Genomic DNA, 27,742 nt, shown 5'->3' on the forward strand with positions numbered 1-27,742 from the left:
AATAGTAAATCTAATGAACTATTTACAAATTCGGAAACCAACTCCTTTGGTCCCTTGAACTTCATTTGGCACGCACTCCAAGGCAACACCGTCTTTGTCGGAACGCCTTTCTGAATGGCACCGTCTTCAAGGATCTCCGGGATAAAAAAATTACATAGCTTTTCTACTTTATACATTATAAAAAGAAAAACAAAAATAAAAATAAAAGTGATACGAGATCACATTAATTACAACCGAATCGATATCCCCATTCATTTCGGAAAATATCAATTAAAAACTAAGACCATACTAAGTACAAATTACATAATTCAAAATTATATTAAATAAAACATGTCATTCATAAAAATACAGCATTAATATATGTATAAAACATGCCATGTGTTGTGCCAAATCGCCCTATTTAAGCTAATATCGTATATTTGGTCCGGTTTTATGGATAGTTGCGATTATTAACTTATTAAAATCACACAATATTATATAAATCAAATCTATGTCCAAGTTAATTACCCCAACCTTCTTAGGACTCAAAAATTTAGTCTTCACTAAATATTTGACAATAATTCAACTTGATATTTTATTATTGCTCTTTAAACACTTTTATTCATAATAATAAAGAAATAATTCCCAATTAAGTCATAAAAAAAAATCGAAAAATTTCAAAATCATAATTTTGTATATTCTGAAAAATTACCAACATTCCAAAATTTTAATAAAATTTGCCCATAGAATATTTTAATTTATTTCACAAATAAATCGCATAATATATAATTTTAACCCGTTAATTCCAAATTAAACATAAAATTATGTAATAAATCAAAATTAAAATTTTGAATGTTCTATATAAGTTTCTAGATCCTATAAAAGACAATTTTTTTAAAGGTCCAAAAATCGAATTTACAATTATGACTATTTAAAGTTTCTATTTATCAATTTTATAAAATAAAAATTAATAAACTTCCAAATCAAACGAAATTTGACATGCAACTTTAGATCTGATGTTCATATCAAATATACATCTTTGGGAAAAAATTTCATGCCATAAAATTCATTTTAGCTATTTTTTGCTAAAATAGTCACTATTTATGTGATTTTTAAATCTAAAAATCATAAATCATGCAAAATAAAACCATTTTACTTTAAAATTTACATACAGTGTGTAAATATTTCATGCGACAACATACTAAAATTTCATGGGCAGAAACGAAGTCAAACTAATTTTAACCAAAATACCTCCATTTAATCCATTTTTATCATGTAAAAATCATAAAACATGCAATATAAAACACTTTTATACGCAATTTTACATTTTTTTGGGGAAAGTAAGTGTATATATTAATAAAATCCCATCATACAAGAGTTAACTAGAGATTATCAACCTCTCTAGTTAAATACAATTCGGACACACATTTGCTAACCACTCCCTAGTTACATTAGTTCCTATAACAAGGGTTCTACCTCTCAAATTCATTAACAAGCACTCCTTCACCTGTTTTATCAAAACAACAGGGAAAGGGAGCCCATACAATAACATGCATCTATTCCTTGCATACCAAATGAGATACATAAGATGAGCTACAGCAGCGGCCACCACTTGTTTCTTCAAAAGAGAACGTTCCCTGAGCCTAATCCACCAATCAATAATGCTATTCAAAGGAATGCTGACTTGCAGCCATTCCTCCAGCAATCTCAGACACCTTTGACTATAAGAGCACTGAAAAAATAAGTGTTCAATACTCTCTTCCTCTGTGTCACATAACAAACACCTATTTCTTGCAGCAATCATCATCTTCATTAGCCTATCCTGGGTTAGTAATCTCTTATGAGCTACCAGCCATATAAAGAAAGCATGTTTAGGCACAATCAACCTGTTCCTAGTCCAGTGGTGCCACCTGACATCAACACCATCATCAACTAGCCAATTATATCCCATCTTGACAGTATAATCACAGTTAGACTGTCTCCATTGCTCCTCAAATATCCATGGCTTGAGTTGATTTTTAACAGCACAAATCCTGCGCCAAGACCAACTTGTAGAGATAGAAGGTTCATAATCAATCCAAGCTGAGTGTTTAATATAAATAGAGTGCACCCATTTAACCCATAGATGGTCAGTCTTCTTCTCAATTCACCGCACGTATTTACCCATCAGGGCAATATTCCACAACTGCAAATTCTTAAGACCCAACCCACCTTTCCTCCTGGGTTTACAAACCTGCTTCCAAGACACAAGTGTAGGAGTCTCTTTGTTTTCCTGACCATGCCATAGAAAAGCTCGACAGAGAGCATCAATTTGATTAAGCACAGCTTTAGGGAGAATAAAGATCCGTGCCCAATAATTGTGCAGGTTACTTAGGACAGATTTAATCAAAGTGATTCTTCCAGCATAAGAGAGGTGCTTGGTACCCAAGCTAGTGATCCTAGCAGTAACCTTGTCCACCAGGCTCTGACAGTCCAGAATCCCCAGCCTTTTTGGGGCAATTTTAACCCCTAAATATCTAAATGGGATCCCTCCTCTTTTCATACCAGAAGCAGATTCAATGCTACTCACAATAGCTTCACTAATCCCATTTGTATAGAAGTTAGACTTACCATTGTTCATCTTCAGTCCAGAGGAAATAGAGAAAGTCTCAAATGCCCGCAACATAAGAGTAACAGATTGAATGTCACCTCTGCTAAACATGAGCAGATCATCAGCAAAACACAAATGTGTCAACTTCATTTTGGAGCAGAGTGGATGATACTTGAAACCTTTATACCTATCAAGGACCCCAAGGAGCCTACTGAGGTATTCAAGGCAAATTGTAAAAAGCAGGGGGGAGAGGGGATCCCCCTGTCTTAAGCCCCTTTGACCCTTAAAAAACCCAAAAACTTCACCATTGAGAGCTAATGAGAAGGAGGGAGAGGACACACAACTCATGATAAGCTCAATGCTAAGAGGAGGGAAATTCAAGGCACACAACATATCCTTGAGAAAGCTCCATTCAATGGAGTCATAAGCTTTCTGCAAGTCAACTTTCATCATAATCCTTGGTGAGCAGACCTTCCTCTTGTACAGCTTAATGAGATCCTGGCAGATAAGAATGTTACCCACAATATCTCTATTTTGAATAAAGGCCCCCTGTGAAGGACTGATGATATCAGGTAGAATAGAGCTAAGTCTAGAACACAACACTTTTGTGAGACATTTGTAGACTGTATTACAGCAGGCAATAGGCCTGAATTGTAACACACTATCAGGGATTTCAGTTTTGGGCACTAGGGTAAGCACAGTAGTATTGAGCTCCTTGAGAACTTTTCCAGTCCTAAAAACATTCCTGATAGCATGACACACCTCCTTCCCCACAATACTCCAAGAATCCTTGAAGAACTGACTATTAAAACCATCAGGGCCTGGTGCTTTTCCACCAGGAATAGAGAACATTGCTTCCTTAACCTCTCCATCAGTCACAGGTTTAAGGAGAATATCCTGGTGTACAGCATTCAGAAGCTTACTAGTCTTCACCACTTTCTTTGATACAGGTTGCACAGTAGTAGAAGTGCCCAACAACTTCAGATAGTAATCCTCAAAGGCAGACTTAATATCCTCAGGCGTAGAACATAACTTCCCTTCCATGTCCTTAACATTGAACACCCTATTTCTCATTCTTCTCTTCTTTATACTAGAATGGAAGAAGGAAGTATTTGCATCACCTTCCTTTACCCAATTCTCTTTGGACTTCTGAGCAAGATAACTGTTCCTTGCCTTATTCAAAACTTTCAACTCAGTAGCACACTCTTTTTCAGCATGACACAACAACTCATTCAATGGATCCAGGCTAAGCTGCTGCTGGAAATGTTTGAGAGCCAATTCAGTGACATGAGTAAGGTTCTCAATATCACTAAACTGATCTCTATTTAGTTGCTATAACGCTGGTTTCAACTTCTTCAGTTTCTGTACCACCCTAAACATAGGTGTACCCTCAACTTCAGTGTTCCAGCTACTCTCCACAATGGGGACAAAATCATCAGACAAAGCCCACATATTGTAGTATTTGAATGAAGCCTTCCTCTTAACATACATAGCATCTGTCCTGATCAGGCAGGGGCAATGATCATATAAGCCCTCTGGTAAGAAAGTAGCAACAGCCTCAGGGAAAGTGTTCAACCACTGATCATTCATCAACACTCTATCAATCCTACTATAAACCTTAGACTCATTCTCATGCTTGTTATTCCAAGTATAATAGGAGCCTGAGGCCTTCATGTCATATAAATGGCACACAGACAACATACTTCTCATAGGAGCCATCTCAGACCACACCACTTCAGAACCTCCAATTCTATCCTTAGTTTCAGTGACACTGTTAAAATCACCACACACCAGCCAAGGCCCATAAATCAAAGCAGAGAAACCTTTCAGAGCTTGCCAAAGAGGTTCCCTCTCCTGACTTTTGTTGAACCCATAGACCAGAGTGTATCAGAACACAACCTTCCTTGATTTATCAATCACTTTTGAGTGAATACATTGAGCACTAACATTCAGAATATCCACCTGATAAAGAGTAGGATCCCATAATAACCACACTCTTCCCCCTTTATGAGTACTATTATTTGTGCAAATTGACCAATCTTCACAAATATTATTCCTGACTTTAAGCCAATTACTACCTTTTATTTTAGTCTCTAATAAACCAAATAATCCAAGCTTATTCTGGTGTAAAAACCACCTTATTTCTAGCTGCTTAGTTGGATTATTCAGACCTCTTACATTCCAAAACCCCAAGCTACCCATGATCAGAAGCTGGGCCAGGAGTTAACAATTTCTTACCCTCAATTCGTGCTTTTTGAAGAGATAAAGTCAGAGCATCCATAAAAGTGAGCCCCCTAGGAGTGAACACCCTGGCCTCTCCATTAACATTCCTAAGCATCTTGCTAATAAACCTTCGAGGGAATGAAGGTCCCCCCTCAACAGGCCTCACACTCTGGTCAGAACAGTCTCCAACTTCAGAAACAACCACTGGAGTAACAGGTACAAGAGTCTGAACCCCTGAATCTTGCTGCATCTGAGTTGAATGCTGAGCCACAGGGGTGGTAACAGCAGGGGAAACTGGCTTCTGAAAAGTCTTTTGAATAGGTTTTACCACTTTTGTAGTAGCTGGTTTGGCCTTAGGTTTCCACACCTTCCTCTGGCCTCCCTCAACCTTCCTACAATTCACAGCAATATGACCCATTCCCTTACATTTGGTACATGAGAGAGGCAACCAGTCATAAACAACAGAAACCCTCTGAGTCTTCCCTACTTCATCAAGGAACTCAAGGTGAGTAGGAAACTGTTGTCCAATTTGGACCTCCACCATAATTCTGGCGTATCCCAGGAAAGTTCTGTGACTGGTAGCTTCATCGCAACGCATCATCTTACCAACTAAGCCACAAATCTTCCTGAGACACTCAGTACCCCAAAATTTAATGTCCAAGCCATGTAACTTCATCCAGATAGGAATTAACTTCACATCGTGTTTAATTAATTCAGAATCTGGAGTCCATTCCTTTACGATGACCGGTTTGTTATCAAATATTAGGTGTCCATTGTTAACTACTTCCATTTGTTTCTCCTTCGTTTTAAAACGAACCAAAAAAATCCCATTAGGTAAGAACGAGATTCGATCAATACCATACGATTGCCAGATTCTCTTAACATATCCAGAAATCACACTAGGCGGAGGATTCGCCCCTAAAATATAGCAGTATACAGCCGAAGACCAATAAGTAATCTCACCTTCAACATCCGCCGGTGTCAATTGAAGGCGCGACTTCTGCGGTACAGCAACATTCTCAGGCGCTTCCTCCTCCTCCTCTTCTATGTCCTCTGGGATCACATCCAAGTCCAACGGTGTGAGACTGAGATTAATCTTTCGAGCAACATGCGGTGATTTAGATTTACCTTTACTCGTACTCGCAACAGAAGAATTTACTACGTGTTTTTGTGTTTTTGTATTATTATTAAGATTATTATTAGTACTCGCAATTTTACATTCATTAAGTAAAATATGCATGTGAGGTTGTGTTAAAATTTCAAGGTCAGAATCATAGTCTAACATATTTTAGTATTTAAAAGTCATTTTATCAAATAAAATGTAATAAAAATACTAAAAATAAATTAAAGAGCAATATTTATACCATAAATCATCAAAATGACCTAAAATAAATTTAGGACCAGAATGTTATTCATGCAAAATTTTCGTGGTACTTATCCTTATAAATCACAAATTTCTAGTTTTATATGGTAACATTTTAACTCGGAAAAACAATAACCGATTATGCATGCAACAACCATTGCTCTCATACCAATTGTAATTTTCATTAACCTCTTATTAGACACTTCTAATAACTTAATAGTTTTAGTTTAGTCATAAACTAACTAGATCTTATGCATGCATAACAAAATAATACAAAGTAAGAGGAAATCAATCAACTTACAAGGAGGGCCGAGATGAGTATACTAATTGGACACCTTCCAAATTAGTCTTCTTAAAGAAAATCCAAATGCTCCAAGAAAACCCTTAGATCCAATGGTAGGATCTACCCCTTAAGGAATTGTACCAAGGTAATCACCCTTAATTCATATACTAATTTATGTACTAGAAATTAGAATATGAGCCCTTCAAATATAACTAATATTATTGTATACTACTTCTAGTAATGGTGGAATAATATTAGAGATTGTGAGATTTTTTTTCTAATTGTTCTTGACAATATTAGAGAGATTATATTTCTTAAATTATATTGTAAGAATGAATAATAATTAAGAAGAGAAAAACTTCTCATCTTTTGCATGGGGTGGCCGGGTGGTATAGGGGAAGAGTGCCCAATGCTTTTTCAAGTTTGTTCTTCTCAAGATGTAGACATGCAAGCCTGTGATAAGTAGGGCATCATTATGTTCCCTTTAATTAATAGAACAAAACACAATCAACACCCTATACTCCCATTTACACGGCACTCATGGACTTAATATGGTAAATTTTAAGTTTGTCAATTGTCAATTAGTATAGTGTGACATATTGGACATGTTACTAGACATGTTTTAATAATGCATTTTTAACTTATTAAAAATCATTATATAAACAAAATAAATCACATACAAAAATTAACTAGTAATTCACAATTACAATTACTTAATATGGGCCATAGAATTATAAATCATAACAATTTGTATTTATAATAAACCATTCATTCTTATTTTAATTGTTTCATAAACAATAAATAAACCTAAGTAACAAAACAATTTAAATTACTTAGACTGAATCTTATTTAATCGAATTACAATAAGATACGTAATCTCACTCATAAAACCATTTGTTCAATTTTAAGGAATTAATTAACTTGTATCATCATATAATTAATTAATTAATCAATTAAGAGTGTTACCCTAGAGGTATGAACTTAAGGGATCAACTGATCACCACCGTTATACGATAGTAATGTCAAACTCTAGTCAGCCAATCGTTACCGATTAATGTGGATCAGCTGAAAATAAAATATTACTATCCCTCGGCATTCTTAATATGAGATTTAAACATGTGATCGCATTATTGTCGTGGACACATACTCCAACAGGAACATGGGTTTATCGCTCGGATAGATGAGCGGGGCTTAGGTGGGAACGGTTGCGGTCCCCCACTGGCAGGACTGGACCTTCGGGCAGTCAGCGATGGTGGATGGAGGAGGTGTGGTGTATGTGTTGTTGTACTTGTGTTGTGTCTGTTTTGTATGTCTGTTGTATCAGTGGCTGACCTTGTGTGGTTTTGTTTTGTTGTTTGTTTCTGTTGTGTCTGCTGTGAGCCACTATGGTGAGCAGTCAGTCTTAGCAGGTGGATGTTGGATCATAGCTGGATGCTTGGAAGGATAAGTCTATCACGAGTCACGACAGAAGTAGTTCACATAGTAGATAGTGGTTTTGAGTTGTATCTTTCATATCGTCTGATGTTTGTAATCACTTGTAATATAACTTAAACGTTCTTTTATCGACATTTGATGATTACTGTCCTCGGGCAACCGAGATGGTAACACCTTTATATACTAGGGAAGGTCTTGTTAAGGCTCCTTGGTATATGGGGCTTTTACAAGGATAATCTCCATAAATCAACTTCTCTATCTCATCTACTTCCTTGCTCCATGGTCCTGACGCAGCATCAGGGGCGTCAGACTGATTCCTGTCCAAACATAAAGCAAAGGAATCATGAATAGGTAGATCAATAACATTAAGCATATAACATGGGAGCTACTGAATGGGGACGCTTTGCCATCCGCGCCGTGCGCACCCGCGCGTTGTGATGTTTGAGGCGGCGGCACTTCTCCCACGGAACCTTGGTTTGCCAAAGCACGTCATGGGCCGTTACCGATTTGTGAGTTATTGAAACCAGTGAAAGGTTGAATAAGCCTGCATTTGTGGAGTCGCCACCAATTTTTATGGAAAATTGGAACCGTTCGAATACCTCGTGTAATGTCAAGACACAAAGTAGTGACATGAACACTAAGAACTCGTTACCCTTAGCATTCTATGTCTAGCATGACTCTCGTGGATGCCAATGAACATGGATGTTTACAGAGATCTGGAGTAAGGGGTGGAGGTATGTATTAGGAAGCTCTTTATTTGAACACCTAATCCCGCCCGCCTCGATAGTGACCTCCACTAATGATTAGGGAAGTTATTCATATTTGATATATCATCGATTATATGCATGCCATGCAACATCCACATATTAATCCTAGCATGTGAATTAAACTATGTCGGTGAACAAATAATTTAGGAAATTAATTATGTCGAATAAGGATTTAGAATTGATTTCATGTGAAAGATCAAGTGAACCATACATAAATAATAAATACGATAAATAAATACAATAATTAAAATTACAATTGATTACAATGGTTTAATGGATTTACGTCAAAAGTATACTTAAAACGGAATTTTGAAGATGAAAAGAGGAAAATAAAAGGTTAGAAATTAAAGTAATAAAATAGGTCAGATTAGGGGCGATATTACGATTATTAGTTAATTAAACACGTAATTAGAAGCTACGTCTAAGCGATAACGAAGTTCAGGGACATAAATCACCTCAGAACTGGCGCAGCATCTGTTGCGTCCTCTGGAAGAGGCGCAGCTATTCCTGCGTCTGTTCTTGAGTTGAGCTATGTCTGTGAAGTCAGAACCGCGGTCTGTTAATGTTCGTTGGTGTATTTTAGATCAATTATTGATATTTAGACTCAAGTGGAAGTGATTTAGCAGGTTATATACATCTCGGACCGTCATAAAAGCGATAAAAAACGGATTAAAACAAATTAAAACGAGTTGGATTTATTTACGGTGTCGGAATACAAAAGGAACGAACTCGAAAATCGAATAGAATTTGATAAACTGAAATCAAGTAAAGAAAACTATGTACAAAAGACGAATCCCAGAAACTTAATATGGACAAATCAAGTTTCTAAAATCCGGGTTTAATTTAGTGACGAAAACCCGCAAATATCGAATTATAAGGGATTTTAGTCGAAACAAAACGTTATAATTAAAAAGGATTATTAAAACATGATTTATATACTGAAGAATGAAATAAAGTAGGAGAATAAGACGAAAATAACGAAACAACAGAAACCCGAGGAAGAAGAAGAAGAGCAGGAGCAGCAAGCAGCCTCTGAAAGAGGCGCAACAGATGCTGCGACTCTTCGAAGAGGCGCAACTGCTGCTGCGTTTCTTCTCGACGTCTGGTATCCGCTGTTGTGTAAAAACAGTTTTATAAAAGGGTTTTTAAAAATTGTTTCGAGTATACTTTTGACGTAAACCTTACATTAATTGGTACAAAATATAAACAATAAAATAAAAGTGGGATTTACACCCTCAGACTTACATGTTTGACGAAACGAGATTGACTAAGTTAACGTTAGTGATTGCTCGACTCGAATGTATGTAGAAAGTGCCCTCGTTGGAGGATTTTAGATTAATTGATTGATGTGTAGTGGTCAAATTGGTCGGTCATGCAACGTGACTGGTACTTAGAATGATCTGAGCTTACGTGGTCGATTGATCAAGCACGTAGGCGTCAAAAGCTTAGAGCAAGGTCTAGAATGCAAAGAGAGAAGAGAAGGGTGGACACTCGCGTGAAAAATATGGAGACCGAAGGTCTCTATTTATACCAAAAAATGTGAAGAGTTTTGGAATGACACAAACTTTGGAAAGAAATCATGGAAATATTCCGTAAACAGCCAAAAAGGGCTGGAGAAGAGGCGCAACAGCTGCCGCGGTCCTTCCAAGAGGCGCAGCACCTGCTGCATCATTTCCCCATAGGTTTCTTCCTCCGGAAGAAAGATTTCCGCGTTTCTATTATGGAATTACGGTAGATCTACACTTCCTTATTCCGTAAAATACAATATACGAGGGATATTTACCAAAAGATATAAAATTTTATTGGGAATAAATATCTAGAACATTCCGACTCGGCATTTTAAATGGTTTCTTAGAAAATGAAGCGGTTTTTTGACCCGGATTCCAAATGAACTCTAATTACTGTAAAAATGAATGTATCATTGCGTAGATGACGACCAAGGGGTAGACTCGAGTGTTTGAGCTACACCTGATGATAAACTTACGGACTGTCATAAATCGTTCGTGTACCAAACATGCGGCCCAATCATCCTTCCTGGGAAACCAAATACCGTGACGGTTTTGCAGTCCGTTTTCGAAAAAATGCGGGTCTAGATGAAAAGAACGCCCAAGAGAGCCAAGTGTATAATATAAGGTGTCGAAGAAGAGACGCACAAAACTTGGGCCCACAAATAACAAACTTACAACGAACTTTCAAATTTCGAGCTGAAAAGTCGCTGGGGAACAGGCGCAGCAGGAGCTGCGGCTTTTGGAAGGGGCGCAGCTAGTGCTGCGTCTTTTCTTGGGCATGTCCCTGTCTGGGTAAAAACCCGATTAAAACCGTGTTTCATTTCATAAACACAAAACACATGTTCTTCTCAAATTCCAACCAAACTTTGCTAAAACTTGATCAAATTCTGCCATAAATCATGACTAATCGAGGTATGTATCTTATTCTTGCTTTAATTCGTGTTTTTGCTTGAATTTGGGTCGAAAAAATTAGGGTTCTTCTTCCCTTTATTTCGAAATTTTGGGGCTTTTTCCTCAAATGGATTTGTCTTGCAAAATTGACATTAGAAATGGGTAATTAGCAATATTAGGAATATAACCATGTATTCTTTTTGAATTTTCGTCAAGTATTGAGCATTTGGCCGAAAAATGAGACAGTTTCTTGCTGTTTCGAAAATCGCTTCGAAAATTACCTTAGGTTTGTCCATTTTTTATGAAACCTGGTGTTTTGGAACCCTTGTGTAATGGGTAAACTTGCTATCATGTTGAATTTTCAATTTGTGACAACTCTTTCAGGACACTTTTTAGGGCATAATCGCTATTGTAGCGAAATGCTGCCGAAATTTTGACTCAAACCCACAACTAGGCTTGAATTTAGACTTGACTTGCCCCAAACTACCACATGTGTGTATCGGGTTCTCGAAAAAAGGGCCAAAGATGGCGAGAAAAGCCACATTCAGGGCTCGAAAATGCTTAAAACGGCCTGAAAGAGGCTTGCCATAACTTTGTTTGCCTGGACTTTGCAGGTGACGTGCCTTCTACGTCGGGGAGGGACCCCATGGACATGGACTTCGACCGCTCTCGTGGTGGGAGAGAGGCAGGAGGAGATCGAGGAGGAGACTGAGGAGGTCCCGAGGAGGGCCAACGTGGGGCGAGGTGGTCGCCAGCTTGTGGGTGCACCTGAGTGGGCTGAGAAGTGGATGGTAGACATCTCATTTGGGCGGCAGAGAGCCACCTGTCTTACAGGACGGCGAGGAGTTTGGTAAGTTTTGAGCTTGTCATTTCCTATTACCTCTCCTATTTGTTTGGCGTTTCATTTCTTATTTGTCTTAAGCTAAAGATAGCTTTTTTTTGAATTGATACAGGAGGCCAGAAATATGAGGTCCTTTTCCGGTTACACGACGATGATGGATGCCTTTGGGAGGCTGTCGGAGGAGGAGAAGGCCATCATCGAGCTGGGAGCCTTCGGGACTTTGGTAGGAGCCTGGAGGGCGATTAGGGAAAGGAAGATTCGGGCTAACCTTAGCCTGATTCGAGCTTTCCTTGATCGGTACTGGGACACGACCTCGACTTTCCATATGCCTTTTGGAGAGGTCGGGGTCACTTTGGAGGACTACGACATGATCTCGGGTCTGCCGTGTGAAAATGAGCCCTTGGTGTGGCCGTTGACGGCCATGAGAGTAGACTCGGCCAAGGCAAGGAGGCTGATCGGCTGGAACCTGGCGGAAGGTGCTGCCAGCGTTCCTTGGTTGGTACCGAGTTCTTACGTCAGGGACTACTTTGCAGGTAGGGTCCCGGTGACGGTGACGATGGAGGGGAGGAAGGTGCCTCCTCCTCCTTATACTGCTGAGCAGAGGGCTCGTCTGTGGTTGTGGTGGTTCTTGTATTCGATTTACCTCGGAGACAAGAGGGAGAGGCTGTCGACGAAGCTTCTTCCTTTCCTTGCTGACTTGAGTAGCCTAGGTCGTTGGGACTGGGTTACTCCTGGCTTTGCGGTCCTCACTCGTTACATGAGGGCCACAGTACGTCTGGAGCTGATGCAGAAGGGGACTTCTCCTGCCACTGTTGGTCCTGGACTCTTGCTGGAGGTACGAACCTTTCCTATACATTATGAAAGATCATTATTTCTTCATTTTCTTTATTGCCATGTAAAAAAATAAATGATTATTCTGTCTGCAGGCGTGGGTGTACTCCTAGTTTCCTAGCTTCGCGTCCAAGAGGAGGAGCCTGAGCCGACGGTGTACCCTATCGTGAGGGACTGGGTGGTGTGCCGTAGGAAGAGCCAGCGCTCTTCTTACGACGTTTGTCGGAGGAGCGTGAATGCCCTGACGTTGGACAGCGTAAGTGCCTTTGATCCTTATTTGATTACTTTTCCTTTTCTGCCTTTTATTTAGAAGTGATCATAGGAATGACCCCCTCCCGTTTAGAGCCGATCATAGGAATGAGCCCTCGTTTTCTTATTTTAGTGGGTGCCTAGATCTTAGGAGAGCTACTCTGAGGCTCCATCTTTCGTGGCTGAGGTCCTTCGTCCCAGGAGCTCGAGTCGGTTGTTGCTGAGGACGCACATGGGACCTGTGTGGTATCTGGGCGAGCGTTTGACTCGGCATTGCTCTCGTGACACCTTTACGGTTCCCATTGATCCTCCACGGACGATGTTTAGGGAGCCTTCTGAGGCTGAGAGAGAGGCTGACTTGGCCGACGCGGGTGGTGACGCCCTCCTTCTTCCTGGCGAGGAGTACTCCGAGTTTGTTTGTCAGAGGTTGGCCTACTGGCCGATCGTGGTAAGCATTTTTACCTTTTTTACTTGTTTTTTTTTGAATTGATTTGATGAATGATCATCAAATAAAGGGTCATTTGAACTTCGTAGGAGATCGAGGTGGCGGGCGTCGAGCCCCCAGCTTACCCTGAGGTGTTGGAGTACAATGACGCAGCGGGCATGACGACGATCTCGGAGATCCGCGACTTTGGCGAGGAGGTGACCGATGCTGGTCTGGACGAGTGGCAGCACGTCGTGAGGAGGGTAAGCCCCCAGCTTTGGCTGTCTTTATTATTTATTGCATAGGAATGCACCTGCTCCTTTTTGAACCTTCTTTGTATTTGAATGCAGGTGGCACCATCCCGGTACATAGAGCTGTGGAGGATGGCCAACCGGCTACGAGCTACGGCCAACGAGGCACTCGTAGGTGGCCGGGGATGACAGATATGAACCTCTCATTCCCTTTTTTTTTGACATTTCGAATTTTGTTGCAACGAAATGTTACTTCATTTTATTGAGATGATTGAAATGAGGCGTTTCTCTATTTTGTGCAGAAAGAGCGTGACTTGGAGCGCGAGCTGGCGCAGTCCCGGGAGGAGACGGCTCATTTGCTGAGGGAGCTTGAGGTCAGAGACGCCGAGATTGCTGCTCTTGAGGCGACCGTAGCTGAGCTGAGGGGTCACCAAGACTAGCTGTTGTTTTTTGTTGTCTTGTATTTCTGTATATTTTGGACTTTTCGGACGAGAGCCCCCAATTTGATATATATGCTGCCTTTGGTTGTGTACATGACGGCCTGAGTGCCTTTGCTACTGGGTGTTTGTTGTTCCTGCAGGTTAGCTTAAAAATCAGGTTTGGTAGGTGACGGTTTGCGCCATCATGCTGCCGAAATTTACATAGAATTTACAAGTAACATATAGCATATAGGTGGCCTAAATTGGCGCAAAATGAAAAAAAGTAAAAAAGTGCCCGAAATGAGAAAAAAATGCCCAAAAATGAGAAAACCAAATGCCCAGAAATGAGAAATAAATGAGCAAAATGACCGGACAGTAGGAAAGGCTACCCCCTAAAAAAAATTTAAAAGAAATGTCTAAGTGTGAAATGTATTGAAAAAAAAGAATGAAATGATTCCCCTAAAAAAAAAAAAGAAATGAAAATGAGTAAGTGTGCACGTTTGGCGTGAATGTCGACTTTGTCTCGAAAAGCGAACCCGAAAAGGATTAGGAAACATAAAACTTGGTAATTTTGACGAAATTACCAAATTAAATTCATATAGGAATAGGAAATCCTAGCCAAAAGCAAAATAGGAAAGATCCAAGGCTGCGAGCATGGAAGAGGACCTGGGGAAGAGGCGCACCATGAGCTGCGACTCTTCAAAGAGGCGTAGCAAATGCTGCGTCATTTCCCCAGGTTGCCACTTCCCGACAGAAATTAGGAAACATCGAATAGTATAAATAGAGACTATGGGTGAGTTTTTATTCACACAATTCCTTCTTCTTTTCCGTCTATTATATAAAACTCACATATCCTCTCGAAAAAATTTCCAAAAATTATGGATGCCTTTTAAAACCGTCTGAAGGAATGGATGAATGATTTTACAAATATTGAGAAACACGACATGGGCGCTTTTAATTTAGGATCGATCATAAGTCTCAAGTTAGTGAAAGTGGTAAAGCCCTTCTTGGATGCTTGTTTTGAGTATTGGGACCCAAATTTTCACATATTCGCCTTTGCGAGAGGCGAAATTTGTGTTTTCCCTGAAGAAATAGCTGCTGTGTTAGGATGGGACCCAGAAAATGTACCAGCTATACCCCCTAGCTCTCAAGGATATAAAAATAAATTTAGGGACTTGCTTGGATTGACCAAGGCTGAGGTGGACCGTCTTGTGACCTCAAATGGTGTCCGCATGTTTGACTTTATCGATCGATTTATAAATAGAGAGGACCCTACTATTTCTTATGTTGCGAGGTGCAGGGCCTTCGGGTTTTGTCTACTGCATTGCTATGTCCTTCGAGGGCATGTTGATGAGGAGATGAGGGGCGATCCTCGTTTTTTGAGCATAGTAGAGCAAATGGAGCTGCGCAAGAGCCCAGCATGCCTAGTCTCGGGGGAGACCATTCTTGGTTTGGATAATAGAAAGGCCAACCGCGAGCTTCCTTATTTGGGAAGTCCCGTCATTCTGCAGGTAAGAACCCATTTTTTTTGACCGGTTTTTTTATTTCTTTTATTTCGTTTTTCTTTTCCGTTTTTTGTTGTCTTTTTTTTTGTTTTCGTTTCTTTGTTTTTTGTTTATTTTTTTTGTTTTGGTCTTTTTTTTTATGTTTTGGTCGATATATGGGTATTATATTCCGTCCCCTTTTTTCAGGTTTGGCTGATGGAACGGCTGCGGCTGATCGAGCCCCCAATTACTGTGCAAAGATATCATGCTCGATCAATTGCAATTAGAACTAGGCTATACATGGTGGAATTCACTCGAGTATGCAACTACTGGGAAAATAAGTTGAAGAGTGAAGGTGGGCCCTTGATCCGATGGATTGTGCCATGGTGGCACCTCAGGTCAGTTAGTGGAGTCTCATCTTTGGATCCGACACGGTCAGTTCGTGTCCCTGGCTTGGAATTCATGGTTTGCATTTTTCCGGAGAGATTGATGAGGCAAGTGGGCCTTAGGCAGAAAATTCCGAAGCTGGATACCGTTCCTCAAACTGCCTTGGCACATACTCCAGAGTCTGGTCGGGAATGGGTAATTCGTTGGGCCCAGAGGAACATGTGGTTCATACCAGTTTATGTTGGCTCCTTATGGGTATCTGACTCATACTTGCAATGGAGAAAGGCTGGTACTCCTGAAGAACGTGAGAAGCTGAGGAAGCACGAGCCCGTGGATTATAAAATCCGCGAAGTAGCAAAGGAGAACCAAAAGTACTTGACTGAGGAGGAAGAAGAGGCCGGATTCCTAGTTACTCGTTCGTCGAAGAAACCGAAAGCTGCTTCTGCCGTGGAGATGGTGATGGATCGAAATGGTAAGGCTAGACCGCGAGAACGACCGTTGGTGATTAGGCCGGAAACAACGCAAGTGCGCCCGACTCGTGGTCGAGACAAGAAATATGACAAGGGTGACAAAGGCAAAGGGAAAATGGAAGAATAGTCTTAGTCATTTATTATAGTATTATTTATTATTATTTGAGTTGTAATTAATGGCGGGATTTTTAGAATCCTAGCCTAGCATTTATTTTCAGCATTGCTATTATTTTTTATATATGTATTTGGCATATTATTACTATTTATGGAACAATGTATAAAAGATTCATTAGTTAAGAAACTGTTATGATTTTCTTTTATTATTCTTGTCGAATTTCAAATGCAAATGCAAATGTCCTTCTATTTACATTTTAATAATGGGTTGTATCCTGTGAAGGTTTGCCTACGTATTCATTAGAAAAAAATGAAATCAAACCCTGTGCGTAGTTCAAGTAAATGTAAAAAAATAATTGTTCGAAGCAAGAGCTTATAATGAACTTTAGAAAAATAAGCATGTGCTTTACTTACTCCCAAGGGAAGTACAATTCAATTTGTTTGATGATATGAGGATGTCGATATGTCAAAATGCAAGAGCATAGTGACATGAGCTTTCTTTCAGCGGGCCAAGGGCCATTTTTATTTCGTGTTGCATGAGCGGCACGTGGGTCACGTGAGGCGCGTTTTTTTTGTCCTATGTTAAGGGTAGTATCGTTTTTTTTTTTGATGACGAGGGGGTTGGATCCCCCCCCCCCCCGGGCCCATGCATTCCCGCACCACCACATGGACCATATAAGCCACTCCCTTTGGGGGCTGCAGTGGCCAAGTGATCATTGCCCCAGCTGGTAGTCGAACCCGGGACCCCTCAACTCCTGCATTTCTGCAAGCTTCAAGGTTAAACCCGACTACCACTAGACTAACAACACTTGGTTGTATCGTTTCAGTTGGTCTAGGATGGTAGGATTAGAAAATTCATTCCCATCTAGGTCTGTAATCCTAACCACACCTCTTGAGAGTATGGACTTGACTAAGAAAGGTCCGGCCCAGTTAGGTTTAAACTTTCCTCGTGGATCGACAGGTAGGAGAGCCCTGACTAATTTGAGCACCAAATCTCTTTCGTTGATGTTCCTGGGCTTAACCCGTTTATTAAAGGCCTGTTTGATACGTGCCTGATATGTTTGTACATTATGTAATGCGCACAACCTTCGTTCATCCAAGAGGATGAGTTCCTCATATCTATCCCTATTCCATTCAGCTTTTGGGATTTGACTTTCGAGCAAAATGCGGAGGGATGGAATTTCTAATTAAACTGGTTGCACAACTTCCATACCGTAAGTCAGAAAGAAAGGAGTAGCCCTAGTGGGCGTCCTAACCGATGTGCGATACCCCCATAGTGCAAAAGGTATTTTGCTAGGCCAATCTCGATATTCTTATTAGCTGCCTCTACCGTGCCGTTAGTTTGGGGTCTATATGGCGAGGAATGGTGGTGTTTGATTTTGTATTTGGCTAGCAATTGTGCAGCTTCGGCCTGGAAATGTGACCCGTTGTCACTGATGATCTCATGTGGGCAGCCATATCGACAGATGATATTGGTTTGTATGAACTTTGCCACATGTTTAGCTGTAAGAGCTGTGTAGGATGCTGCTTCGACCCATTTAGTAAAATAGTCGATAGCTACCAAAATGAAACAGTGACCTCCTGTTCCAGCTGGAGTGATCTTCCCAATAATGTCTATTCCCCAAGCAGAAAATGGCCAAGGAGATGTCATGGTGTAAAGCATTGAGGGAGGGACATGTTGTACATTTCCGAAGATCTGGCAATTATTGCAATGTCTGACGTATTTAATACAATCCGACTCCATTGTCATCCAGTAATATCCTAGACACGTGATTTACTTTGCCATCATGGGTCCACTCATGTGAGGACCACATTCTCCATCGTGAACTTCTTCCATCACTTTCTGTGCCTGTGAACGATCAAAGCAACGCAAGATGACACCAAAAGGTGTTCTTTTGTACAATTCTCCCTGTATGAGGAGGTATTAAGAGGCTAGTAGGTGCATGACGCGTCGTCCCCTCTTATCCATATCTGGTGGGTATGTAACATTAAGTTTGAAGTTTAGAATGGCTTGGAACCAAGGTTCCTCTGGGCTTTCTTCTTCATCTGTAAGGAGGTGTACGTAGGCTGGTTCTGACCGCCGTTCGATTCATAAAGGCATTTCAACCACGTTGTCTGGCATATTAATCAAAGATGCTAGTTTTGCAAGAGCGTCTGCAAATAGATTCTCTTCACGAGGTAGGTGTAGATAAGTGACCTGATCGAAGAATTGGGCGACGTGATCTATCCTAGCCTGATAGGGTGCTAGACTTTCACTTCGGATTTTCCAAGATCCTGTAACTTGATTGATGATCAAGGACGAGTCTCCGTGAACTCGAAGATTCTTAATGTCTAAGCTCACTGCTGCTTGTAGACCAATGAGGCAAGCTTCATACTCTGCTGCGTTATTTGTCACCTCAAAGTCGAGTTTGACAGAAAGTGGTGTATGCTCGCCTTCAGGAGAAATGAGCAACACTCCTATTCCAAACCCTCTTAAATTCGATGCCCTATCGAAATAAAGATCCCAAGAGTCTACACTGGTCTGTAGGATGTCCTCGTCTAGAAATGACCACGTGTCTATTGCTTGGGTATCGTTGATAGGATTATTTGCGAAGAACTCGGCAACGGCACGCCCCTTTATGACTTTCAAAAGTACGTACTTGAGATCAAATTATGAGAGCATTAAGGTCCACCTTGCCAAACGTCCATTGAGAATGGGTTTCTCGAAGAGGTGTTTGACGGGATCCATTTTAGAGTACACTTTGACAGAGTAGCTAAGCATGTAATGGCATAGCTTCTTTGTTACCCACACAAGAGCGAGGCATGTCTTCTCGAGAGGTGTGTACTCACACTCGTATTCTAAGAACTTTTTACTAAAGTAGTAGATAGCTCTTTCTTCTTTTCCAACAGTCTGTGCGAGCATAGCCCCCATGGCTGTTTCGGTGACTGTGAGATATAAACCAAGAGGTTGATCTCGTTGGGGAGGCATTAGCACTGGTGGCTTGGCCAGTATCTCCTTAATCCTCTCAAACGCCTTTTGACAGTCGTCGTCCCATATGGTATGATCTATTTTCTTTAGCTTTTTGAAAATAGGTTCGCAGATCATAGTGAGCTTCGATATGAATCGGCTTATATACTGCACTTTGCCTAGAAATCCTCTAACCTCCTTCTCCGTTTGAGGTTGCGGCATTTCGATTAAAGCTTTGATATTGGATGGATCAATTTCTATTCCCCTCTGGCTGATAACATGTCCCAGAAGCTTGCCTGGCATTACTCCGAATGCACATTTCTGAGGATTGAGCCTCATGTTGTACTTGCGCAGTCTTAGGAAGAATTTGCGAAGGTTATCGATATGCCCCTTCCTATCTTTGGATTTGACAATCATATCATCCACGTACACTTCTACTTCTTTATGCATCATGTCATGTAGCAACGTGGTCTTAGTGCATTGGTATGTAGCTTCAGCATTGATTAGCCCGAACGGCATAATAGTATAATAATATGTGCCCCACTGAGTGTCGAAGGCTGTCTTATGCATATCTGCTATGGCCATTTTGATCTAATTATACCCTGCATACCCGTCCATGAAGGATAACAATGCGTGATCTGCTGTATTATCTACCAATATGTCGATGTGTGGTAGAGGGAAGTCGTCCTTGGGACTTGCTTTATTCAAGTCTCTGAAATCAACATAAACCCGGATTCGCCCATCCTTTTTGGGTACGGGGACTATGTTAGCCACCCAGTCTGAATACTCAAAAATTTTGATGAACCCGGCTTTGAATTGCTTATCGACTTCTTCTTTGATCTTAAGAGCCCACTCGGTCCTCAACTGACGAAGCTTCTGCTTTACAGGTTTGAAACCTGGTTTGATTGGAACGCGATGTTCTGCAATATCCCCGTCGATCCCTGGCATGTCCTTGTAAGACCAAGCGAAAACGTCTTTGAACTCGTGTAGGATGTCGATAAAATTGGCCCTTTTAGTGGGGTTTAAGGTCGTCCCTATCCTAAGTTCTTGGGGTTCTAGTTCGGTTCCTACGTTGATGGGTTCGGTGTTCTCTATAACTGGTGCCCCTTCCCCCTCTTGTAGTATCTCCTTAATTATATAGGGAGGTAATTCGACTGAGTCTGGGTTAGGATCATCCTCATTATCATCGTAAATAGAATTGCATTCAGAAAAACACAAGGAGTAAGCAGAATCAGATTTATTCATATAAAATTTTGAAAAAAGCTGAAACAAAGAAGCCATCTGTTCAGTAGTCAGTGGCGGTAAAGGGACAGCTACTGGGACATTTCCCAAGTTGTCGTTACTATGTGATGCTATGCTAGGGGAAACAACGGGATGAGGAGTGACGACAAAAGAAGACTCTCTATCGACTTCTCTAGACTCAGACTCTGATTCCGACTCTGACTCCGACTCTGATTCGAATTCATTGTCTTCGGGTTCTCTTTTGAACATCTGTCCTTCTCCAGTAGTGACCTTGAAGAGCTTTCCTTGATTGTTAGTCCATTTGATCGATTTTCTTCATCCTTTCTGCTGATTTGAGCTGGTGTCAGTAATTAGCGCTGTTGGGTTGAAATGGTCATCTTTAAGTATCATGATAATGATCCCATCCTGCACTGCTCTAACGAATCGGTCTTCTCCAAACAGGAGGCTAACGGCTTGTTCGTCTAGACAAGGTGTTTGGCGAGTTTTGACGGTAGGAACCGTTTCTGAAGGGATAAAATAGCAATCGTGGAAGACCTCGATTCCAGCTAGTTGTGTTTCCTTATAATGCCAAGGTTTAGGAAACCCGTGAAAGCATTCATAACTCCCCTCCCTAACGAAGTATCCATTTAGGGTAGGGAGATATGATCGCATCTAGATTCCTTTGTCTTTACGGTTTTGGAACTGAGTAAGCATTTCTAAGGCTTCCGCTTTCGTGGGCTTGTATCCCAAACCTAATGGTATCCTTTGAGAATTTCCTTCTTTATAAGGTGCAAAGGTATTCTTCTTGACAGGGTTTATTGGCATTCCTGGGAAGTATCCCTGGGACTTGAGTATCTGGTTGACCACTAAATTGGAGTATGGATTGAAGTATAGAGGCGCCAGTTCACTCTCTATAAGATTTATGCTATGAAAATCCTCTAAGCTTGTATACTGGGTCTGTGACTACTTGCTAGCTTGACATTTTCTCTATCACAGCCTTGATAGGTGACGAAGTGATCGTCACTACTTTACCTTCTAGAGGAATATTGATCTTCTGGTGTAAGGTGGATGTTACCGCTTTAGAAGCGTGAATCCAAGGCCTTCCCAGAAGTATATTGAAGGATGCCTCGATGTCCACTATCTGAAAATTAACCTTTCGCTCGATTGGCCCTGTGGCTATGGTAAGGTTAATTAGCCATACTACTTTACGTCGTGTTCCATTGTATGCTCGAATACCTTGGTTGGTAGGAGTCCAATCTGATTCTTTCATGCCCAACTTTTGTGCTGTCTTTAGTGGTATGACGTTGACTGCGGAGCTATCATCCACCAAAGTCATTGGTACGTTTTTCTTTAAGCATGTGACTGTAATGTATTGAGCGAGGTTATGACTGGCGCCGAAAGGAGGCAAATCCTCATCTGAAAAAGTAGCTGGGTTACTTAGCTTAACTGAGTCTTGGAAGACTAGGTTGACTACGTCATCAGGTGTAGAATCGTGCACTACGTTCAGTTTAGCCAATGCTTGCAGTAAAGCTTGACGATGGGGAAATGAACTCGCGACTAATTGACAGACTGAAAGATAAGCCTCTATCTTCTGTAGTTGTTTTAGTAAATGGTTAGCAGATTTATCTTCGCCATCATTTGGTGTGATGACATTAGTGTTGGTGGCTGGAGCATTAACAGTAGGACCGTTGTGAGAGACACTTTGATATGGACGTCTTGAGCGAGTAAGGTGGTCTATATCTTGACCTTCGCTAGCCTTGACTATATCCTCGCTGACCTTGACTAGATAGTGTTCCGTGAGGTATTCGTCTTCATCGTCATCCACCCATATTCCGTTGACGATACTGAGCTCTCTCAACCTGATGATTTCAGCTTCTAGACTGATTATTTTCTCGACTAGATTGTCAACTACTGCGATTACCTCTTGCATCGTAGACTCTTGAGATAGAATTGGGGTCAGTGGCACGTTTCCCTTAGGTGTGTTGCTTGAATTGCGTAGGGATGCCACTACAGCTTCCAGCTCTGAAACTTGCCTACTTACACTCTTTGCCCATGCGATAAAATCAGCAATGGTAGGGGAGATGGTGGAGTAACTCCCCTCGTTTCCTAGTGCATGAATCTCGTCCTCGACTGGAGAAATGAGGTGTGAACAATCCAAGGTGGATTCTTCATCTGTGATTGTCAGAACTCCAAGAGGATTCTGAGTATTGTTAGGCTTGCTTGCGAGAGGTATGGGTAAACGACCATCTTTAATCATATCCTGAATGACATGTTTCAATCTGAAGCATTTCTCCGTATCGTGTCCCATGCCTCTATGATATTCGCAGTATGCATTCTCATCCCAGAATTTAGACTTCTTCTCTGGGTCCGGTGTAGGTCCTATGGGTTGGAGCTTACCTTGTTTCATCAGCCTTTTCAGAGTAGTGGAATATGATTCATCAACATAGGTAAATTTCCTCTGTGGGTTATTCTTCTTAGCAGATGATTCGACAAGGTTAACCTCATCGGTCTTGCTAGTGGAGCCATAAGAATGACTCGTTGAACCCTGATATTTGCGACCTACCATTTTGGACAAGAGTCCTTTACGGATGTCGTCTTCAATTCTCGTTCCTAACACAGTCAAGTCTTTGAAAGACTTTATATTTTGGTACCTCAAATGGTTTGCATAAATGGGTCTCAAATTATCCACGAACTTTTCCACGAGAGTGGCTTCGTCTGGGCGTTCAACAAGTTGTGTGCTAGTCTTTCTCCACCTACTTAGGAAGTCGGTGAAGCCTTCTTTCTCATTTTGGGTAAGAACCTCTAGAGTGCGCATACTGACTTGGATTTCGGCATTATCCGCGTATTGTTTAGTGAACTCAATTGCGGCATCGTCCCGGTAGCAATTTTCTTATGCTCCAAAGAGTAGAACCATTGCTTAGGAATAGTATCGAGAGATGAAGGAAAGATCCTTAGGAATATCTTGGGCTTGATGCCTTTGATAGACATATAATCTTTGAAGGCACGAATGTGGTTCAAAGGGTTTCCATACCCCTTGAACTTTGGAATGTCAGTCATGTTGACGTTGGTTGGCAGTTGAGCATTTACCGCCTCATACTTGCGATTATTCTCCCTATAGATATCATCTCCCTTAAGGTACATTAGTTGCTCCTCCAAGTATTGGAGTCGCTTTTCAGCTTCAGTGAGACCTGGAGTGGTTTATAGTTGTCCAACAAAAGGTGGAGGATTGTCATGTAAGAGCATCTCAGGAATAGAACCCTCTGCAGGAGGAAGTCTAACTTCTACAACAACAATGCGACTTTCGATGGCATTGAGGCGAGCATAAGCTTGGTCTTGGCTTGTTTGGAGACGAATGAGCGCAGCTAGGATTTGATCATTATCATTTACGGGTTGTTCGGATCGACCATTAATGCTTCCATGACTAGTTCCCACCATCTTGGAAACTGGGAATAAGAGATCGATGACGAGTCAAAACACGATCGACCATTTTAGCACAATTACTCGAAAAGAAACTTTAGACTCGTGAAGTGGGCGTGCGCCACTGTGTCAAGTGAGGTTTGAAAATGACAAATTTTGAAATGTTTGTCCTAGGCAACTGTAGTGTAGTTGTAGGAGTGCTGACTCGAAGTGAGGTTTAAAATGGGTTTTGAAGGCCGAATTTTGACTGGACATTTGGACAGAGTTTTGACTCATTTTGCGTTATCTTAGGCCACTTTTGAAAATATTTACATTTTGAAAAGGATTTTATTTTACAAAATTTCGTCATGGTTTTGTTTACAAAATGGTGATCACGTATATGGTACAAACATTCATACATGCATTATAACGGTATGCAGATTGCATTTCAAGGGTTTTGGCTAAAAAGGTGGGTTGCCATACCAAGCAATCAAAGCCTGGTTTGTGGAGAGGTCTGTGCCGAACATGAGTAAGGTCGGTTCCTAGTCCATTTCCTCGAGTAGTGAAGCCCTTGATACAAACAAGAGTATGTATCACGGTATGGTTGACGTCAATAGTTATCTATCTTTAGGCCAGATAAGAATTTGGACTGTCCAGACGGGACGAGTGGTCGAATGGGTTAGGTTAAGCCTAGGAAGGCCAAATAAAACGACCTAAGAAGGTCGAGTAATGAAAACCGACAACTGTCTCGTATAAACTATTTCCTAACCTCGTTCAAGTTTCACCCTGGGTAACACGTAAGTGTATCATCCCCAGCGGAGTCGCCAAACTGTGGACACGGGCCACCCACGCCACGCACACCTGCGCGTTGTGATGTTTGAGGCGACGACACTTCTCCCACGGAACCTTGGTTTGCCAAAGCACGTCATGGGCCGTTACCGATTTGTGAGGCATTGAAACCGGTGAAAGGTTAAATAAGCCTGCATTTGTGAAGTCGCCACCAATTAGTGAAATGAACACTAAGAACTCGTTACCCTTAGCATTCTATGTCTAGCATGACTCTCGTGGATGCCAATGAACACGGATGTTCACAGAGATCTGGAGTAAGGGGTGAGGGTACGTATTAAGAAGCTCTTTATTTGAACACCTAATCCCGCCCGCCTCGATAGCGGCCTCTACTAATGATTACAAAAGTTATTCATATTTGATATATCATCGATTATATGCATGCAATGCAACATCCACAGATTAATCCTAGCATGTGAATTAAACTATGTCGGTGAACAAATAATTTAGGAAATTAATTATGTCGAATTGGGATTTAGAATTGATTTCATGTGAAAGATCAAGTGAATCATACATAAATAATAAATACGATAAATAAATACAATAATTAAAATTACAATTGATTACAATGGTTTAATGGATTTACGTCAAAAGTACACTTAAGACGGAATTTTGAAGATGAAAAGAGTAAAATAAAAGGTTAGAAATTAAAGTAATAAAATAGGCCAGATTAGGGGTGATATTATGATTATTAGTTAATTAAACACGTAATTAGAAGCTACGTCTAAGCGAGAACGAAGTTCAGGGACAAAAATCACCTCAGAACAGGCGCATCATCTGCTGCGTCCTCTGGAAGAGGCGCAGCTATTCATGCGTCTGTTCTTCAGTTGAGTTCTGTCTGTGAAGTCAGAACCGCGGTCTGTTAATGTTTGTTGGTGTATTTTAGATCAATTATTGATATTTAGACTCAAGTGGAAGTGATTTAGCAGGTTATATACATCTGGGACCGTCATAAAAGCGATAAAAACGGTTTAAAACGAATTAAAACGAGTTGGATTTTATTTATGGTGTCACAATACAAAAGGAACGAACTCGAAAATCGAATATAATTTGATAAACTGAAATCAAGTAAAGAAAACTATGTACAAAAGACGATTCCCAAAAACTTGATATGGACAAATCGAGTTCCTAAAATCCGGGTTTGATTTAGTGACGAAAACCCGCAAATATCGAATTATAAGGGATTTAAGTCAAAACAAAACGTTATAATTAAAAAGGATTATTAAAAAATGATTTATATACTGAAGAATGAAAGAAAGTAGGAGAATAAGACGAAAAGAACAAAACAACAGAAACCCGAGGAAGAAGAAGAAGAGCACGAGCAGCAAGCAGCCTCTGGAAGAGGCGCAGCTGCTGCTGCGTTTCTTCTCGACGCCTGGTATCCGTTGCTCTGGAAAAACAGTTTTATAAAAGGGTTTTTAAAAATTGTTTCGAGTATACTTTTGACGTATACCTTACATTAATTGGTACAAAATATAAACAATAAAATAAAAGTGGGATTTACACCCTCAGACTTACATGTTTGACGAAACGAGATTGACTAAGTTAACGTTAGTGATTGCTCGACTCGAATGTATGTAGAAAGTGCCCTTGTTGGAGGATTTTAGATTAATTGATTGATGTGTAGTGGTCAAATTGGTCGGTCATGCAACGTGACTGGTACTTAGAATGATCTGAGCTTACGTGGTCGATTGATCAAGCACGTAGGCGTCAAAAGCTTAGAGCAAGGTCTAGAATGCAAAGAGAGAAGAGAAGGGCGGACACTCGCGTGAAAAATATGGAGACCGAAGGTCTCTATTTATACCAAAAAATGTGAAGAGTTTTGGAATGACACAAACTTTGGAAAGAAATCACGAAAATATTCCGTAAACAGCTAAAAAGGGCTGGAGAAGAGGCGCAACAACTGCTGCGGTCCTTCCAAGAGGCGCAACACCTGTTGCGTCATTTTCCCAGAGGTTTCCTCCTCCGGAAGAAAGATTTCCGCGTTTCTATTATGGAATTGCGGTAGATCTATACTTCCTTATTCCGTAAAATACAATATACGGCAGATATTTACCAAAAGATATAAAATTTGATTGGGAATAAATATCTAGAACATTCTAGAACATTCCGACTCGGCATTTTAAACTGTTTCTTAGAAAATGAAGCGGTTTTTTGACCCGGACTCCAAATGAACTCTAATTACTGTCAAAACGACCGTTCGGTGCGTAGATGACGACCAAGGGGTAGACTCGAGTGTTTGAACTATCACCTGACGATAAACTTATGGACTATCATAAATCGTTCCGCGTACCAAACATGCGGCCCAATCATCACTGGGTGGTTGGCGGAAGGTGTAGAAATGAGGTATCTTCAGAATGATAGGTACTTGGGAGTCTTCGGCCATATCCATAACAATGAAATCAACTGGAATAAAATACTTCCCTACTCTACCTGGCACATCCTCCAAGACACCAATAGGTCTCTTTAAAGATCTGTTAGCCATCTGCAAGGTCATATTAGTAACAGGGAGTTGACCCATATTTAACTTTTTGCATATAGAATACGGCATGACACTAACACTAGCCCCTAAATCGCAAAGGGCTTTATCTACAGCTATAATACCAATATGACAAGGAATAGAAAAACTCCCTGGATCCTGCAGCTTTGGTGGTGAATTAGCTTGCAATGTGGCCGCGCACTCCTGAGTGAATGCCACCGTCTCAACTTCATCAAAAGACTGCTTCTTGGAGAAGATCTCTTTCAAAAACTTAGCATGCGCCGGCACTTGAGTGACCAATTCAGTAAATGGCAAACTTACTTGAAGATTCTTCAATACCTCCAT

The 27,742-nt window shown here is 40.8% G+C and overlaps 1 protein-coding gene across 1 annotated transcript; it reads right to left on the reverse strand.

The window, feature by feature from the left end:
- Positions 1-1,384: 1,384 nt before the first annotated feature.
- Positions 1,385-27,742, reverse strand: LOC141613746 (uncharacterized). Its single transcript, XM_074432488.1, has 7 exons — positions 27,512-27,742; positions 27,339-27,403; positions 8,101-8,189; positions 4,768-5,920; positions 3,938-4,427; positions 2,130-3,826; positions 1,385-2,012 (listed from the first exon to the last, which is right to left on the reverse strand). The coding sequence occupies exons 1-7, from the start codon at positions 27,740-27,742 to the stop codon at positions 1,385-1,387; spliced, it is 4,353 nt and encodes a 1,450-aa protein (XP_074288589.1).

The sequence above is a fragment of the Silene latifolia genome, chromosome 11, assembly GCF_048544455.1.
Source record: "Silene latifolia isolate original U9 population chromosome 11, ASM4854445v1, whole genome shotgun sequence".
Classification (NCBI taxonomy): Eukaryota; Viridiplantae; Streptophyta; class Magnoliopsida; order Caryophyllales; family Caryophyllaceae; genus Silene; species Silene latifolia.